The 18,418-nt window shown below is 41.8% G+C and overlaps 1 protein-coding gene across 4 annotated transcripts in view; it reads right to left on the bottom strand.

Moving 5' to 3' along the window:
• Positions 1-18,418, bottom strand: part of EVL (Enah/Vasp-like) — a 224,882-nt gene that overhangs the window by 89,464 nt on the left and 117,000 nt on the right. For all 4 annotated transcript variants that reach the window (XM_073349640.1, XM_073349638.1, XM_073349641.1 and 1 more), the window contains exon 3: positions 11,010-11,187. In XM_073349640.1, the coding sequence (XP_073205741.1) occupies positions 11,010-11,187 (178 nt within the window). The remainder of the gene's footprint in view (positions 1-11,009; positions 11,188-18,418) is intronic.

The raw sequence follows: 18,418 nt of genomic DNA, 5'->3' as shown, positions 1-18,418 counted from the left end.
TTCATCAGGCTTGGTTTTCCAAAGAACGATTACACAGGTGTTTGAAAAAGAACAGCATCTGTCATTATACTAACTAGGATAAAAGTTACATGCTTCAGAGCACAAATGGATCACCAGCTGAAGGCACATTCCTTCTCAGTGTAGAATATTACACAATTTAGGTTCACTGAGGTTCCACACTTTTCTCTTGGGGATCCAACACTGACCACTGTTAGAGACAAGATATCAGACCAGATTGATTATTGGAATTTCCAGCTATGAAAATTCTTCTGTCCTTGCCTCTGCCTAAGAGGCTAAATTGAGACTGTTAACACTCTAAAACTTCTCCTAAGTCTAGCAGACATTCTATCATTTTACTCAGTTGGTGTTCTGAGTGCTCACAGAGTGAGGAGCAGAACCTACTCCATGACTTGTGGGGTTGGTGGATTCTACCTAGTCTAGCAGTACAAATTCTACTCTGATAATATAGTTCCTTAACTAAAGTTGCTTTGTGCACCAGTGGCCAGATCCTCAAATGGTATAAAGCAGCATAGATCATGGAGATGCTGATTTACACTAGCTGAGTTTGGGAAGCTAAAAGGTACTCCTGATTGATCCTTAAATGCAAGAAGACATGGACAATGCTTTGTGGTCCCTATTTTTGAAAGGTGGGCTTATTTAATCACTGTATGTCCTCCCTAATAACAATTTGGAGGATGAGCTTGAATCAAAATAAAGCAAAGACAATACACCTAATAATTATTCTAAGTTTCTTTTCCCTTTAGGGGATGCAGTGTGTTTGTATTTCCCCCTTTAATTGCTGTGCTCATGATGTAATTTATATATGAAACTGTATTAGATATTTACAAAGGAACACACACAATAATTTTCAAGTGTTAAATTAGCCACAAGAAGGAGCCCAAAAAGACAAACAGACGTAGAGGAAAACAAGTACAACTTCTTACATTATAAATGGGGCTGTGGAGTCCAAAAAAACGACATATCTTAGCTCATACCAAGATCTAGAGGTACTCAACAGTTCATGAAAATCAGATTTATAGGCCAAATCTTGAGGTTCTGGAATTTTGCCTGGTAAAGACTTCAGGATTGGATCCTGTAGGTGAGAGCCTGGCCCTGTACTTGCCATTGATTGTATCTTTTGCTGGTTAAAGAAAATAAAAGAATATTCCATTTCTGGTTTTGAGTTCCTGGATTTTGGTTTTAAAATTATTTTTATTTTTTGGATCTTTAGCGGATACAAAACTGCATCCTACCAACATGGTATGGAATACATGAGTCTATCAGTTTGGACATCAGTATTTAATATAAATAAATGCAATTCAGCAAATTATTTGCTCCAACAAAGTTTTACAGAAGGATTCAAAATATCTAACTTCAAGAGAATAACCAAGTACAATAATAATATTTTATGTTGAGCTGTAAACAACAATATAATCCAAAATCCACTTTTGCAAGGGAAATTCTTACTAGCTCAATTCTAGCTTGAAAGATTATAATTCTCTGTTGGCCTAAAATAATGTAAATTGCCTTTCCTAAGTATAGTACAACATCCAAAGCAAAAAGTCCTTTTGAAAATAAAGGATGGCTATACCCCTTATTATTATCTATTACCTCTGTCTAAATCTGAGACATCTCTGGATACAAGTTTGAATTTGTCCAGAAACTGTTCTGCTGCTTCCGTCCCACAAAACATGGGATAAAATCCTGTCCCTAATGAAGCCAATGGCAACATACCCATTGGCTTCAATACCACCAACATTTCACTTATGATTTCTTGGTATGTGACACTCTTAGCTTTGCTGGGTACAAACCGCGGCTTCCACCTCCTTGTTTTAAGAACATATTTCTCACGGGTATCCGAGCTCTGCTCTTTGTTAACAGAAGCTGAAAACTGAGAAGAAAATAATTTGCTGGAATGTAGATGCTATTTCCCTTGTTCTCATACATGTTTCAGTACTTTTTCTTTACTCTTTCAGTCCAACTATTTAAATCTTTGTAATTTGCCAGACTCTTGTATGCAATTTTAGATGCTCTTAACCATATAGAATTTTTTCTCTCTCTTTATATATGTTGAATATTTTCATCTACCACTTCTCCATAAAACTATTCAAATTTCCCTTTCCTATGTTTTCGTATGATCCCTGTACCATGACACTATGTGCAAGGGCTTGATTTTCACAAATCTCAATTTTATATTTAGAGCATTATTTTCTTTTAACGGGTTGTGAATTAAGTTAAACCAGTGATCACACTAACCATAATGGCCTTGAAAGACTTTTTCCATCTGTCACATGGTTTTCCATTCCTGCAGTTTGATGTTCTAGGTTATTTAAATATAAGGTTTCTCATCTAGCTTTGTACCATTGTAGCTTTGGGGTGGGATTTTCAAAAGCACATAAATGACTCAGGAGCACAAGCTGCATTGATTTTGCTCCATCTCCGTTATGGGCGCCAGCCAGCACAGCTGAGCCATGGCAAAAGCACAAGTAATCTGCCACTGGCAGAGGCCACTAATGGATTACCTCCTGAAACCAAGGGGGAAATCAGGAAATTAACTGACTCTCAGAGTCACAATTCATGCCCTGGTCTGCTCCAGGGACAGTGCAAGTATGCAGGGAAGACCCCTTACTTAGGGCAGCTTATTAAATTGTGATCTAGCACTCAATTATCATTTACACACATGTCAATTAACACTCCACTCTTTGGAAGAATTTTCCTAACCATTTAACTCTGGTGTAAATCTGAGATGATCTGCACTATGGCATTATATACGCTTCCAGCCCCACAGAGTCACTCCCATAGTTATTTGGCAAGTTGCACTTTACAAAGGAGGTCAGTATCATTATTCCCAGTTTACAGACGGGAAAACTGAGGCACAGAGAGGGACGTGAGTTGCCAAAGATTACCCAGCAGGTCAGTGGCAGAGCTGGGGAACAGAACCAGGTCTCCCAAGTGCCAATCCAGCGCTTTATTGACAATGACACATTACCACAAAGACTCTGATGTCCTGGCAGATTTTAATGTGCACTTCTGCACTGAGGGCATTGTACTTTGGATGTGACTTTGCCATTTGGTGCTCTCAGGCTTGTGGTGATTTGCCAATAGGATCTACTACTCCTTAAAATTAAAAAAAAAAGAATCTGTTAACAAAACTAATTGAATTGGGAACCCTTGAGGAAAGACCTTTATCTATACTGCTAATGCAGATGTCGAGATGAGCTGCCATTTGCAAATCCACCCAAGTGGGGAAGGCAGTGTCACTAAGTATTGAAGAAGGGTTTTACTTTCAATTTCATCACCCACTTAAATGCGTCTATCTAAAATGGAGGCTGAAGAGGCAGAATTATAACATATGCCTGTCAGGCAAAAAAGCTCCGTGAATTTTGCTGTTGGTCTACAATTTGCTGGGACTGACAGGAGAAATTAGGGGAGCATTTACCCCAGGAAAATGAGCCTTGTTTCTGGAACGTCATACAGCAGGCAACCCAGGATGCTTGACCTGGCGAAGAGTCTGAAGATGCATGAGAACACACAGGGAACGTTTCTCTGGCGCCATAGAGGAAGGCAATTAATAGAGGTTTTGTGACTTCTCTGTGGAGAACGGCCAGGTGCAGAAAGGGCTGTGCAGAGGCAGCATATGGTGATTCACTCAGCACAGTTAGAGTCAAACAGGAGATTTTCCTCTCAGTTGAGTCTGTTGCAAGAGAGGGCTGCATAGTTGGGCCATAACTCTTCAACTGCATCATTACCTATGTCATTGGTGGACTCTGTGCTCCCAAGCAGGGAGTGTTTTGACTCAGAACACATCTTGTACTGAACTCAAGTATGCTAAAGAGACTGTCTTTTGTCCAGCGGCTAAATTACCTAATTTAAAGGTTAAAGACAGACCAGAACACTATCCCTTTTATTTTGATTACATGGAAGAAACATCTCAGGAACAGGTTTCAGAGTAGCAGCTGTGTTAGTCTGTATTGGCAAAAAGAAAAGGAGTACTTGTGGCACCTTAGAGACTAACAAATTTATTTGAGCATAAGCTTTCGTGAGCTACAGCTCACTTCATCGGATGCATTCAGTGGAAAATACAGTGGGGAGATTTATATACATAGAGAACATGAAACAATGGGTGTTACCATACACACTGTAATCAGAGTGATCACTTAAGGTGAGCTATTACCAGCAGGAGAGCGGGGGGCGGGGACAACCTTTTGTAGTGATAATCAAGGTGGGCCATTTCCAGCAGTTGACAAGAACATCTGAGGAACAGTGGGGGGTGGGGGTGGGGAATAAACATGGGGAAATGGTTTTACTTTGTGTAATGACCCATCCACTCCCAGTCTCCATTCTTCAACAAAAAAACTTCAAAAACAGACTCCAACGAGAGACTGCTGAACTGGAATTAATTTGCAAACTGGATACAATTAACTTAGGCTTGAATAGAGACTGGGAGTGGATGGGTCATTACACAAAGTAAAACCATTTCCCCATGTTTATTCCCCACCCCCACCATTCCTCAGACGTTCTTGTCAACTGCTGGAAATGGCCGACCTTGATTATTACTACAAAAGGTTCCCCTCTCCCCGCCCCTCCCCCGCTCTCCTACTGGTAATAGCTCACCTTAAATGATCACTCTGGTTACAGTGTGTATGGTAACACCCATTGTTTCATGTTCTCTATGTATATAAATCTCCCCACTGTATTTTCCACTGAATGCATCCGATGAAGTGAGCTGTAGCTCACGAAAGCTTATGCTCAAATAAATTTGTTAGTCTCTAAGGTGCCACAAGTACTCCTTTTCTTTTTATCTCAGGAACAAATCTTCAATAGGCTTCCTCAACTTTGTTCTTAAAATTTGCAGGCATCTTTCTTTTGGTAACAAAAAGCAGACTATTTGCACGTGCAAAGGAGCCATCTGCTTGCAGAGATTTGGCAGCCAGAGAAGTAAAAACATGATGTGTGCACAACGCACAGACAAATTTGTGTGTACCCACTAACTGTTCTAGGGAATTTGTTGAGGATCATTGAAAATGTGGGCCTGCATGTGCCAACATCTGACTCCCTGATAAAAATAATGGATTTACCAGAGACCTTGGGTTTATGGCTCATTACAACGCCCGAGACTGCCTGCTAATCCTTAACTGTCCACTTCATTTTAAGTTGTCTCCTACAGCATGTGTGAGCCCCTTATGCTTAACAATCTGACCCACCTTTTATTGAGCTTGGACACTCATCACCTTTTCCAGATCTGAGGAAGAGCTCTGTGAAGCTCAAAAGCTTGTCCCTTCCACCAACAGAAGTTGGTCCAATAAAAGATATTAAATTCACTATGTTGTCAACAACATTTTGAGGTGTGTGCAGTGTGGTTGTAGCTGTGTTGGTCCCAGGATATGAGTTGTCTCTCTCATATCCTGGGGCCAACATGGCTACAACCACACTGCATGCAAATTCACTATGTTGTCAACAATTTTTATTATTGTTTTCCTCTCATTTAATCGGTGACAGCAGCATCACAGAATTTTCTTTTCAGTTTTTAGTTTTTTATTTTTAGTTTTAAAAGACTTTAAAATACCAATAAAAATAAAAGGGGGAGGGGAACAATGTATCTATAGGAACAGAATTAAATAAAACACGATTCCACTTGAATGAAAGCACATTTGACAGACCAGGGCCAAAGAAAAATAAAATGCCTGTCCTGTTAAACTAATTCTTGTGCTTAATGAAATCAGTCACATTTTTCTAGAGCCACCAGAGGCTACTGATTATCCAAGCACTTAAATAAAGATGGTAGCAAGTGAACATAAAACTGAAGGAGGTTTTAAAAATCAAAATTATTTCAAGGATCGATTTCTCTTTCTTTGAAAGAAATTAGGTGTCCGATAAACAGACAAACATCCCCCAGTCTATTATCACAGAGCCAAAATGGCAGTGCTGAGACTCAACACACCACGTTAAATCAGCTGAGAAAGGAAAGAGAAGCCGACAATTTGCAACAGTGAAAGTCATTAGTTTCTTCTATGCTGCAGATTTTGAGAGAGACTTGGGTGAGGATTCCAACCACAATGCAGCAAAGAGCAGAAATGAGATGTATCAGAGAAACAGCCAAATACTGACGCTGCAAGTTTCAGGGGAGCCCAAGGGAACTGGGCAACCAGAGCCAACTGAGTTTTCAATGGTATTGCAGTGCCTATCTCCCCTTGGCTCCTCTGAAGATCCCAGTCAAGGAGCCTGGTTTTGCTGTCATTACACACCATTACTCAGCCTGAGTGACAGTTGCAGAATCAGGCCCTAAAACCTATGGTCTCCCCCTGCATATACCAAATTATTTCTCAACAACAAAAACTACATGATTTTTTCTGTCTGAAAGAAGGCTAGATTGAGGATGGGATGATGTGCCTGCACAAGGGAGTAGGAAGCCTTGCTGAACCTCTTCACCTTGCTATCTGGACCTTGGCTTCAGGCCCACAGGAAGAAGTGGAGCTATTCCCCTGTTTATTCCCTCTCTGGAGAAAGCGGGCAGGGATTGGGCAGAGTCTTGGCTCCACCCTCCCTACTCACTGACCAGAGTAGTTGAGCAACATGGTGGGAGGATGGAAGTAATTTCCTGAAGGAATAGGACAACCCCTCTGTGACACTCTGTACCTCAGCATAGCACCCCGGATCCCACATATTCACCACTGTCATATGATTATATGTTTTGTACAATGCATGCCCTGTGAGGTATCGTTTGTAGGTCTTGATCTGTTGAACCATAACATCCTGTTGAATTGTATGTGCTATCATTATATATGAAGATATGAAGTACTGCTATATGGTTGCTGAAATATTCTGTGAGGTTGGGAAACACCCACAGCCAGCCTTTCAGTAGGAGCAGCTATCACTGGCCAGACAGGTGTTAGCCCATCAAGAAGAATACGCTATCCCACAAGCTTCTCAGAGAGGGCACGTATGCATTGAGGACTGCCTGATCCCATGTCACAGCCAGGGTCTTTCTAGCAGCTGGAAGAAAGTATAAAAGATGGACAGTGATATCGTCACTTGACCTCTCTCCCACACATCTCAACACCTGGAAAACAGTCTGATAGACAAAGATTTTGAACTAGGGAGACTGGTCCAGGCTGGAAGGGAATCCAGCCTGTGTATTGAGGACCTGTGAGCTGCCTGCAAATCTGTTAGGGTGATAGACTGCTTGATTCAATTTTTGCTTAGTCCGTTAAAGTTAGAATGTAGACTGCGTTTCTATTTTTATTTCTTAGGTAACCAAATTTGATCTCTATGCCTGCTACTTATAATCACTTAAAATCTGTCTCTCTGTTGTTAATAAATCTGTTTTAGGTAAAACGTAAAACAGTGTGTTTTTGGTTGAAATGCTTGGGGAATCTCACTTCAGATTACAAAGGCTGGTGCATGTCCACTTTCCTTTGAAGAAGTGGTGAACTTATGAGCTTGCACTGTCCAAGGGATTCTTGAGCGGTGTAAGACCAGATATTTCTGGGGTGCAAGGCTGGGAGCTGGGGTGATTTGCTGGTGCCTCTCTCTGTATGATTCAAGAGTGGCTCAGAGAGTATTCATGCTGTTTAGCTGGGTGTGTAGCTCCACTTGTTGATGGCTGAGTGATCACAGTGCCTGGAGGGGTTTTGCTGCTTGTCACTGGCCTAGCTTTGTGAGAGACAACCCAGGCTAGAGAGTTAAGGAGGCACAGTGGTCCCACAGTTTCAGATTGTACCCCGGGGATCCCATCACACTCTCTCATGAGGAGCAAGGAAGAAGCAGGGGAGGGATTGTGACTCAGTGACTCAGAGGACTGTCTCTGTCGAACAATATCTCATGGGGTGAAGGAGCTTCCACATTATCCCTTGCCTGAAGTCATAATCTAGCCCTACGTAACAAGATGGTAGATGCTTAATGTAGGACATGTTGATTTATAGGTCAAATTAACCCCAAATGGAGTCATCACTAGTGAGTCCATAAAGCACATTCATGAAGGAAACAGTTTGTAGATGTCCTCCACTGAGTCAGGAACTAAAGCCTAGATTAGGTTGCTATTAACAAACAAATACTACATTTCTTAAGGCTTGATGGATATTTTCCCAAATTCTCATGCTCTTCAAATACTTCTGTCACTTATCGGGACTAGTAGAAAAGCCAGGGGGAAAGCACTTTTTGTCCCTGAACTCTGGGAATTTCACCAGTTTGTACATCTCTCTGGAATGTAAACAGGGTAGGGTGTGACGAAGCTGGAGAGTCTCACATGTACCACTCTCCTTTTTCTCTCCACATGCTTCAGTCCCTCTTAGCTCTCTCAACACTTTTTCTTCTTTAGACTCAATTTCCTTCCTGAAGTGTTTTTCGCACAGCGCAGCAGAGAAGGGACTACAGAGCCGTTAGATTTGTTATGCTCTTCAAAGATGATGGGAAATCCTTTGTTCTAGATGAATTACAGTATTTCTGCTGCTGTTGCTGGTCTAAAGCGCAACAATGCAGGAGTCCTGTGGAAAGTGGCAAGGAGATGCTGAACGTCTGTTAGAGTAAAGAACTCTGTTGCCCCAAAATGGAGAGTTGTCAAGGACACAGGAGAAAACTTTCCACCACAGCTTATTGAACCAAGTAAATGACATCCACCTTTCAACAGCAGAAAAATTAAGCCGACACTCTGATGTTCCCTGATGTGAAAATACTGATAACATTTCGAGCACTAGAGCTCAAAGGATTCTTCAGCTTTAGTTTATCTATTCACCGTTTATACCATTTCTTTACATTCTGCCTTTCACTCCTCTTGAGCCAAGATAACACACACTACATCAATCAGTTTCCCTCTCTGCTTCTCCTGCTCTAGCCAAATCCTACAAAGTTTGGGTTGGCTGCAGACGGAATGTTTAAAGCACCACACCTCTTCCCCCACCTACTCCAAAAATGGTCTCACCTGATATTTAAAATTCATTTTTATTAATATTAGGTCAAATCATGGGATGAGGGATATGCAGTACGAAGGTCCATATACAGTGAAAAGGCCATGTATCCACTGACACAGTTAAGAGGGCATGGGGTGGAGAGGAGGGGGTGTCCATCCACTTAGAATGTTTTACACACTTATGGATGCTGCAAAACAGCACTGTGACTCTCTGTGCTGCCACAAGGAGGGAGGAAGTGGCTCCTTGGGAAGCATGGACAGCGGGCTTGTATGACAACCTTCATCTTGGCCAGCACGCCAGGAATTGAACTGAGGACCTCCAGAGCTAAAAGCATGAATTGCTATACTGACTGGGCATGGGGGGGAACTGTAACTCACACTTACCAAAGGGTAACATGTGCACATAGGGCTAATCCTCAAGCATAATCCCTCTGTTGGCTGAAAGCAGTGGATGATGTCACTACTAGCTATGACAGGAGTTGGTGCTCAGTTGGTACCCACTGTGCTTCTAGTCCTCTTCTAGGAGGAAGGGCCAAACAAGGAAGAAGGACCAGTGGAGGGCAGGTGGCAGGATACTGCTTCCTAGACATGCAGAGGAGAATCCCACTAAGCCCTGGTCTACTCTAGGAGTTTAGGCCGAATTTAGCAGCATTAAATCGATGTAAACCTGCACCCGTCCACACGATGAAGCCCTTTTTTTCGACTTAAAGGGCTCTTAAAATCGATTTCCTTAATCCACCTCTGACAAGTAGATTAGCGCTTAAATCGGCCTTGCCGAGTCGAATTTGGGGTACTGTGGACGCAATTAGACAGTATTGGCCTCCAAGAGCTATCCCAGAGTGCTCTACTGTGACCGCTCTGGACAGCACTCTCAACTTAGATGCACTGGCCAGGTAGACAGGAAAAGGCCTGCGAACTTTTGAATTTCAACTTCCTGTTTGCATGGTCACCTGCAGCTTGCCACGCTGGCCAGAGCTCATCAGCAGAGGTGACCATGATGGAGTCCCAGAATCGCAAAAGAGCTCCAGCATGGACTGAACAGGAGGTACGGGATCTGATCGCTGTATGGGGAGAGGAATCCGGGCTATCAGAACTCCGTTCCAGTTTTCGAAATGCCAAAACATTTGTCAAAATCTCCCAGGGCATGAAGGACAGAGGCCATAACAGGGACCCGAAGCAGTGCCACATGAAACTTAAGGAGCTGAGGCAAGCCTACCAGAAAACCAGAGAGGCAAACGGCCGCTCTGGGTCAGAGCCCCAAACAGACACATCACTGAGCGCAGAATTTGACTCTGATACTATAGATCAAAGGCTTTAAGCTTACAGAAGAAACTTAAAACCTCTTGGGTTATGAAAGTGACCTTCACTGGGCAATACGGCCCCGAGTCTGTGTCTTTGGCAAGACACCACCAGTCACCTTTTCCACTCATGAAGCAATTACTTTCCACTATAAACCTGAACTGCAGTCAATATACTACTTGTAACAGCATAAGCCAAAGCCAAGATTTAAATTTTTGACCCTTACTGTGTCCTATAACCAGAAGCCAAACACTGTACCCTCTATGCAAGGGAGGTAGGCCAATGTAGCCAACGTTTGTAACTGACAGATAAGACACCTGAAGAAACACAAGCTCCAAGTTCGATATGTAAAATTTTATGAGATGTCACAGCTTTCCTCTAGCTTTTTTGTTTGTTTAGATTCAGATTCTGACTCTCTTACCCATATTGAGTTGTACATTACTCCACCAGTAGTTTCATATAAATAAATGGAGCTACTTGCCCAGTCAGCTACTGTGCAGTGTAAGGATGGCAACATTTTGCCACTAATCTCTTGGTGTGGACTAGACTGAGTGAAAAATGGAAAGAAAGAAAGAAGGAAAAGCAAATCATACAAATACGTACAGCGCCCGCCACAGCAACTGTTGGTGCAATTAAAGACCCTCAACAAGGAGACTAAATTACACCTTTCTGCTTATTTGTTTTGGCATGGCACAGATAGTGGGCGTACCTGCAACATATGACTGAGGTACGTAAATGCAGACAGCAAGTACCACAGGCTAGCAGAGCGATTAATAAAAGAGCAGAGCAAAGTGATTGCTCATACCTCCATCCTGTGAATTCATGACATTCAGCGCAAACAACATTGCATTGGAGAACGTGGTAGCCTCTTCCTTGCTTGCGAAGTTCAAGCCGTAGACTTGCCGTGCATCGCGCCACTGATGAAAGGTAGGTGTTGCTTGATTGTACTTCAGTCCTTTCACAATTGAATAATTAATCACTACCTGCAATTTGAGATATAGATGAAGGTTACAAATATTCAACTCTCTGATGGGAAAGAAAAGGCAAGGATCACTTCAGGTCTGTAATAGCAAAAAAAAAAATGTATGTACACCTTCCAGAACAAGGTAGGCAAATGTGAGTTTTGACATTTACAGACGCATGCCTGCTGAGGAGATTTAGAATTGTTCGATTCAGTGTCAGGGCACACGGGCTCGACCTGAAAAATCTGTTACCTGCTTATGCCTCCCTCAAAAGCTCCACCATACACCTACATGTTGCAGATAGGGGTTCGACTGTTGGAGAGCAATCACCCACAGTTGTTGGAGAAAGGGAGCAACTGATTCATTGGCACCAATCCTCCCCCACAACAGGTTACATGTTTAAGTGGATGCCACAGGCCTGACTTGCTCCTCCTGCATGCTCCAAGTTACTACCAGTTTCTCAAGTGGAGGAATTGTTTTGTCTAGAATTAGATCAGCACAGATAGTACCAGAGGACTCAGAGTGTCCACTTCCACCTGCTGCCTTGCTGCAAGTTCTGTAGCTGCCACTCATGGCTACAGAAATAAAAAGGCATTTTAATGGCATGGGGAGAGAAACACTTACAATGTTTTTTTATCTTTTTGTTGATTTTCATCTTTTTCTTCTCCTAAAGATGGAGCTGCCAAGTGCTATGCTCAGAGACAAATTAAAACGATTGGCATCTAATTAGTAAAGGTTCGTAGTTATAGTATGATGGTTGTCACCTTGGCTGACACACCGGGGACTGAACTGGGAACCTCCAAAGCTAAAAGCATGAGCTGCTATAGCTTAAGCTAAATAGCGAAGGATCCCTAATTGATGCCGTAATAGCCTCAGGTACTTTGTGGACTGAGCACAGACGGGGACCTATAATGCACGCTCGCCAGCAGGCTACACTGGCACTTTATGACAGGTAACATAAGGCCAAAACAAAAATTCCTATCCTGAAGGTCTCACAGTCCAAAGTTACACACAGATACAGTGCCATTAAAATATCAATGTGCTCAGCGGAGGTTGTCTCTTTACTAAACAGGTGGGGCTGGGGGAGAGATAAGCCTGAAACTATGTCCTGGATAAGAACAATTCCAAATATTCAAGTATTGCAAATCTAGGTCTGAACTTCATAGCTGGCCCCTACAGGTGGGGTTGTTTTGACCCTCACTTTACAATAGGCCCAACCAAGCTCCAGGTTATAATTCTGATTGAAAGCACACTGAAGTCAATGTGACTCTTTCTTCAGTGGGGTTCAGATTAGGTAGTATGTGAATCAGCTCCATCACTGAGTGATAAGAAGTGACTTCCAGGAGTAGAAGGAGGGGGTTTGCAGCACACTGTCTGGGAGACTATTTTAAGTGCAGGGGGCAGCATGAGTGAAAGTGTTTAGACAGGAATGAGAAAAGACGACGAAGGAAGCAGAAAACAGAGACATTTTGGCAGCTCACTCACCACAAAGGGCTATTGGAAAATAATACTGAGGTGTCAGATAAAAATAGCCCCTGGAGTGGCTTGTGTAGCAAGGACGTATACGGAAGGAAACTCTGGGGTAAACCTTTAAGAAGCCTCCCTTCTTACAAGTGTAAGAATCAGTCCACTTTACTTTGTCACCACCAACTTGACTGGAGAAGCTCCTGATTCACAGTTGTGAGAGATCAGAAACAGGACACATAGCCATTTTGGGTGATGTTTCAGACAGATATCTGTGGGTTGTTGTGTTTAAGATTTCATATTTTTCAGTACAGATAATGATTTGGCCAGCCAGAGAACTAGAGAAAGACCAGAATGAGAGCTGTTACACTAAGAGCACAAGTTAGTTTAACATCAGCATTGTCCCTTTAGAATGTGGTGGATCTGGAACTCTCAAGTAGATATTCTATAATTCCTACCACAGCAGCATTATCAAACTGGCACACAGGATTGATCACAGGGATTTTTATTTGAAAAGCTTATCTGAATAGAAGCAAAATGGGCAATTATGCTTTGCCTTCTTCTTCTTTTTTTTTTTTTTAAGGAAGAATCCTTTTTTTCCAAATACTTAGGTGATATATGCCTCAGAAACTTATGTCATACCTAGATTATTAGCTCTCTGGAGCAGGGATTGTCTTTTTGTTCTGTGTTTGTACAGCGCCTAGCACAATAGAGCTCTGGTCCACGACTAGGTTTGCAAACCACTATTGTAATACAAATAAAATAAATAAAGCAACAAAAAACCCAATAATAATTAAAACAAACAACTCCCACCCTACCAAAACCCCCCTGCTGTCATTTAGATTACTCAAAGGATTGAATCTGGCATCCAGAATCTTGCACCTCTGTTCCCCATTCCCAATCAGCTCATGTGTCTAGTGAATGAAGTCTGTTGCTGTCACAAGGCTGCTCAGTTGACTATGGGATATAAATTAGCAGTATCAGTCCAGTTCTGCAAGACCACAATTACTGCCACTAGATGGCAGACACAGTGCCGGGGAGGAGGGGGGCGGGGAAGGGCAATCCCTGAATTACACAGAGACAGAACTACTTGCTCATCCTACAGACAATCCCTCTGGGCTCAGGCAAGGGAATATAGGGAAGTTTGCATGAATAATGCCCATGGTGAAATGGGTCTGTAGAGAGCGAAAGAGGTCTTATGTCTGGGCTAACAAGCAAGTATTTTTCACATTTACCAATTTTAAAAAATTAAGCTTTTCAACTGTCTCTGACTAACTTAAGTCAGGGAGGCAGAGCCACAGCCTTTGAAGAAACGTTTGGGAAGACTGGTGTGTGGCTCTCTCTCGACTCTGAAGAGTCTGTCCTCTCCATCTGGAGAGAGTCTTTGGTATTCAGACGCAGGACTGTACAAATCTGAAGAGCACTAAAGGGTGTGGAGCATTTGATGACTAACACAATTAAAGATAAAAATTGCAAAAAGCCGCTGCAATAAATTATTTACCAATGCAGGTAAACTCTTCAGTTTGCGTCTCAGAGCATTTAATTCCATGTGGTCTGAAGAATTCAGAATGCTACCTTCACTTTGAGGATTTAACCACTTCAAGTGGAGGAGAGACAGAATTCTGAACCCTCTCACCCATATTAACTCTTGGAATACTGCTACTTTCCAGGTTGCCAGCAAAACCAATGTGCAGAAGAATAAGTATACAACCTGTCCTCATGCTCCAAAGCATGGCTCCCATTAAAAGGAAAAGGAAAGGAAGTGGTATGAGTTTAATTTTACCTCCTTAGTCAGTAGTTTCAGAATAAAGCAAACATGGGACTGCTTTGCCTCTTGCTGAAAGAATGAGGGCAGAGTAGCATCTGCTGTAGATGGTGGTTAGATCACAAGGTGAATTGTGAAATGGAAAGTTGGATGCTTCAAAGGAGCAAACAAAATAAATAAATACAGAAAAATTTTCCACTGTTTGGAACATAGCTATTATAATATTTCTAGGGGAAGTTTCCTCTAGAGCTACATATGTCAGAATCTAGGATTTGCCACACTGGACGAGACCAGTGGTCCACCTAGAGTAGTATTTAGCTCCAACAGTGGCCAGCAGCAGCTGTCTAATAGGAAAGTGCAAGAAACCTTGCAGAAAACAGCGATGGATTAGTCTGCCCACCAGGAAAGATTCTCCTTTCTAACTCCCAATAGTTAGAGTTTAACTTCAGGCCTGAAGCATGATGGTTTTGATCCCTCTGAAAACCCTTTTTCCCCTGTAGAAGGGTCACTCACTGGCCAGTGTGCCCCCATCATGGCTAGGCATGGTGTAGAAGCCTCTGGCACACCCTATCAATGGCCACTCTGCGCCTGAAGTGGTTTGCATCTTCTCACAACTCAGCCCTCCCATAGGGTCACTTATAGGGCTCCACCCTTTCCAGGACACTAAAGAGTCCAACAAACAGTCCTAGGAGCTTATGTCAGGTCTTCAGCCCCAACCTGAGCTCAGTAGTCCTTACCCCCTTGCATTAGGAGGGATTTAAATCCCTTCTATGGGAACCCAGACACTCCCTTTCCTCTGTGTTCCAGTCTCGGAACCCTGTACTACTAAGCTGATACAACATTCTGCTTCCTCAGACTCACTGCTGATTCCCTGGGCCACTTCCTGTCTTTGAGTTTGTGGTTGGTGCAGAGTCCTCCACAGACACCCTGACAGCAGTCCCTCTCTGCCTGAGCTGCAGCCTTGTATCCCACCCGCTGTTGGTTATATAATCAGTTGCAGGTGAGGAAGTAGTTGCTTTGTCCATTAACTCTATTGTAGCTGTTGCAGCACAGGATCCGTACACCCCATCACACATCCCTTTTAATATTTACTGTTGAAACACCAGATAATTATATCATCTACATAAATGTCCAATCCTGTTTTGAATCCTGCTAAGCTCTTGTCCTCGGTGACATCTTGTGGCAATGAGTTCCACAGCTTAATTATTAATTGTGTGAAAAAATATTTGTATATCCATATTATATTTGCCATCTTTCAATGCCACCATTTCTTTTCATGATGGCCAGGAATGTGTCAATGTTACCTTGTTCTCCCTTTGTTTGTTGTATCCATCTGTTGTCTTTTGTATTATGCTTAGATTGTAAAGACCTTGGGGCAGGCCTGTCTTTTTGTTATGGATCTGTATGACATCTGGAACAGGGGGCCTTGTCTATGATTGGGATCTGGGCACTACTATACGATAATAATGCAGGGACATTTCCTTTCAGGTTGATGCTTGTCGCACTTGCAATGTTTCCCCAGATTGTCACCAACTGTACATACTCTAAAATTCAGAGGGTTATAGCCTAATAACCTCAGAATGGCTAATACCTCCACAGGGCAAGCCAAATTTAATCCTGCTACAAGCAGGCCCAGGCCCCAACAACTTCAATAAAAGAGGTACCTCACCTACACCAGGAATGAATTTGACCCAACATTTTCAAAAATGCGGCAAATTTATACCACAAGGATGCTGTCAGGGTACAAGCTCCAATACTGGCCTAACCTTGCAGTGGTCAATTCTGAAAAGTACCACCTTCTCCAAGGGCCCATTTTTATAATAATTTTCTAGCTCGGGACTTTATGTAAATCCTCCAGACTAGTGTGATTCACTTTTGACTTGTCCCGTCTATTTTTTCAGCACAGCCCTGCCACATGCATCTCAATAAGGCGCTCCTCCTGAGGCCGTATCACTTGATATTAAATTCCTCACTTAACAATCACTCAGTCATACCTCTGAATTAAACTAAAAGCAGCTGACTTCTGCAGACAAATATTCAAGGCGAATGACTAACAAAATGGAAGTGGTTAAAGTGCTGGTGACCACAGTTTGAGAAGTGCCTCATCCTGTACTGCTGCTGCTTTTTTGGGGTTGCTGATCATGCTGGTATGAGTCTACACAGATACGTGCATCTGTGCAGGGGAAACAGATGACTTCATTTGCACTATGTCGTTAATAAGTACTTTAACATTGCAGCCGAGAAAGAGCGAGAGAGAGAGAACGAAGTGTGCAAATGAGACCCATAAATAAGACCTATAAAATGGTCTGATGACCACTTCCAGTTGTTAAATTTACATATGATCACACTCAACATCATCTTAAAAACTACACTAGTGGGATGGAACCTTTTTGGTGAGCTTTTCAGTGGTGACTAATTAGAGAAAAGGACAAACAGAGATAGAAAGGTAAGGAAAATAAGGACTAAGTTGTAAATGTCGTTAAACGAAAACCAGGAAAAGGGCCAGAAGAAAAAGCTAGAAAAAGCAGCTAGAGAAAGAGAAGAAAGGGAAAACCTACATGCAGCAGAAGATGCAGCAGAAGACAGAGAATGCAAATTAAAATGAAAGACTCAGAGATCTAGGGAAAGGAGTAAATTAAACAGAGGACATTAAAAGCAGATAAAGGTCATGTCATGTAGATTATACTGATCTCTCTCTCTCTCATCCTGCCAATCAGTATGCAATACAAGTTTAAACTGACCTTGTGCTAGGGATTTTGGGCCAGATCCTCAGTTGGTATAAATCGGCATAGCTCCGGGTGATTTCACTTCATGCCAATTTACACTAGCTGAGGATCTGGCCATTTTCAGAAAACATGCTTTGCTAGCTAAATAGTTAATTTTAACAAACCCTCACTTTTCAATGGGACTTTACTGAAGTCAGTATGAGGGTACATGAATTGGTTTGAACAGAGAACAATTTGCACTGGATGGCATTTGTTGTTGTTAAAAGCAACTATTTAGCAAATCTTGGTTGCAGTAATAAACCACTACAGAAGATATGATATTTAGAGCTGTGAAGAAGTTTAAATTCTGAACCTGAAAAACTTTGAAATGATCTTTTAAATCCCAGTCTTATCTATCAGTTTATGCTATGTCCAATGGATTTTGTGATTATAATGCATTTTTTGTATCATCTTTAAATTAGTATTTTCTCTAATACCTTCTTATTTTCTGAAGAGATTTTAACCTAGTGCCAGGTAGCTTCAGTTATTTTTTGTCATCAAATTCCTGAACACCTCCACTCAGTAGTCATATGGATTTTATTTTCTTACATATGTTTCCTCCTGAATTCAGATGTTTTCAGTGATGACCTGTGCCTACCTATTTACTTCATGCAAACAATGACTTTTGCAATCCAATCCAGTGGCTAAAGCTAATGAACTGACACATTTAAAGCACCACTGCCAATATTTACAATTTAAGTCTCAAATTTGTCCTAAATTTAAATTGTTATAATCTGATTAAGAAAGCCCACTGGGTTACAAATAAGTAGTTCAGGGGGAAAAAAAACCATCACCCAATTGCTGAAAAATTTGTATACAAATTACAACAGCTGTTATTTATGTTGGGCCCATGTGAAACAACGATTTGTGCTTCCCTTACTGGGCTAGGTACTAGAAGTTCATTAATGTGCACTACTTCACAACCATCCTGACATCAGTCAATGATACCAAAGTATAAACAAAGATATCTGATCTTGTTACTAATTAAACACAGCAGCTTTACATATTTCAGCACTATTCAAAATACAAGAAAAAGATTCAAGAGTTATGTATATTTATAACATCTTTGCTGACCAGAAAAGGATAAAAATAGAGATGAAAAAATATTTTAAACAGTTTCAGAAGTACACTGTAAATAGTTGAAAACCAACATACTACATTTTCCAAAAATTATTTGGGTTTCCTTTTAAAAAACATGAAGGCGGTGGGTACATCAGATTGTCTAACATTAAATACTAATTAGCACATATATAGCACT

This window comes from Lepidochelys kempii, chromosome 6 (genome assembly GCF_965140265.1).
Source record: "Lepidochelys kempii isolate rLepKem1 chromosome 6, rLepKem1.hap2, whole genome shotgun sequence".
NCBI lineage: Eukaryota > Metazoa > Chordata > Testudines > Cheloniidae > Lepidochelys > Lepidochelys kempii.
Note: the sequence above shows the minus strand (reverse complement) of the source record. Positions and strands in the feature narration are given on the sequence as shown.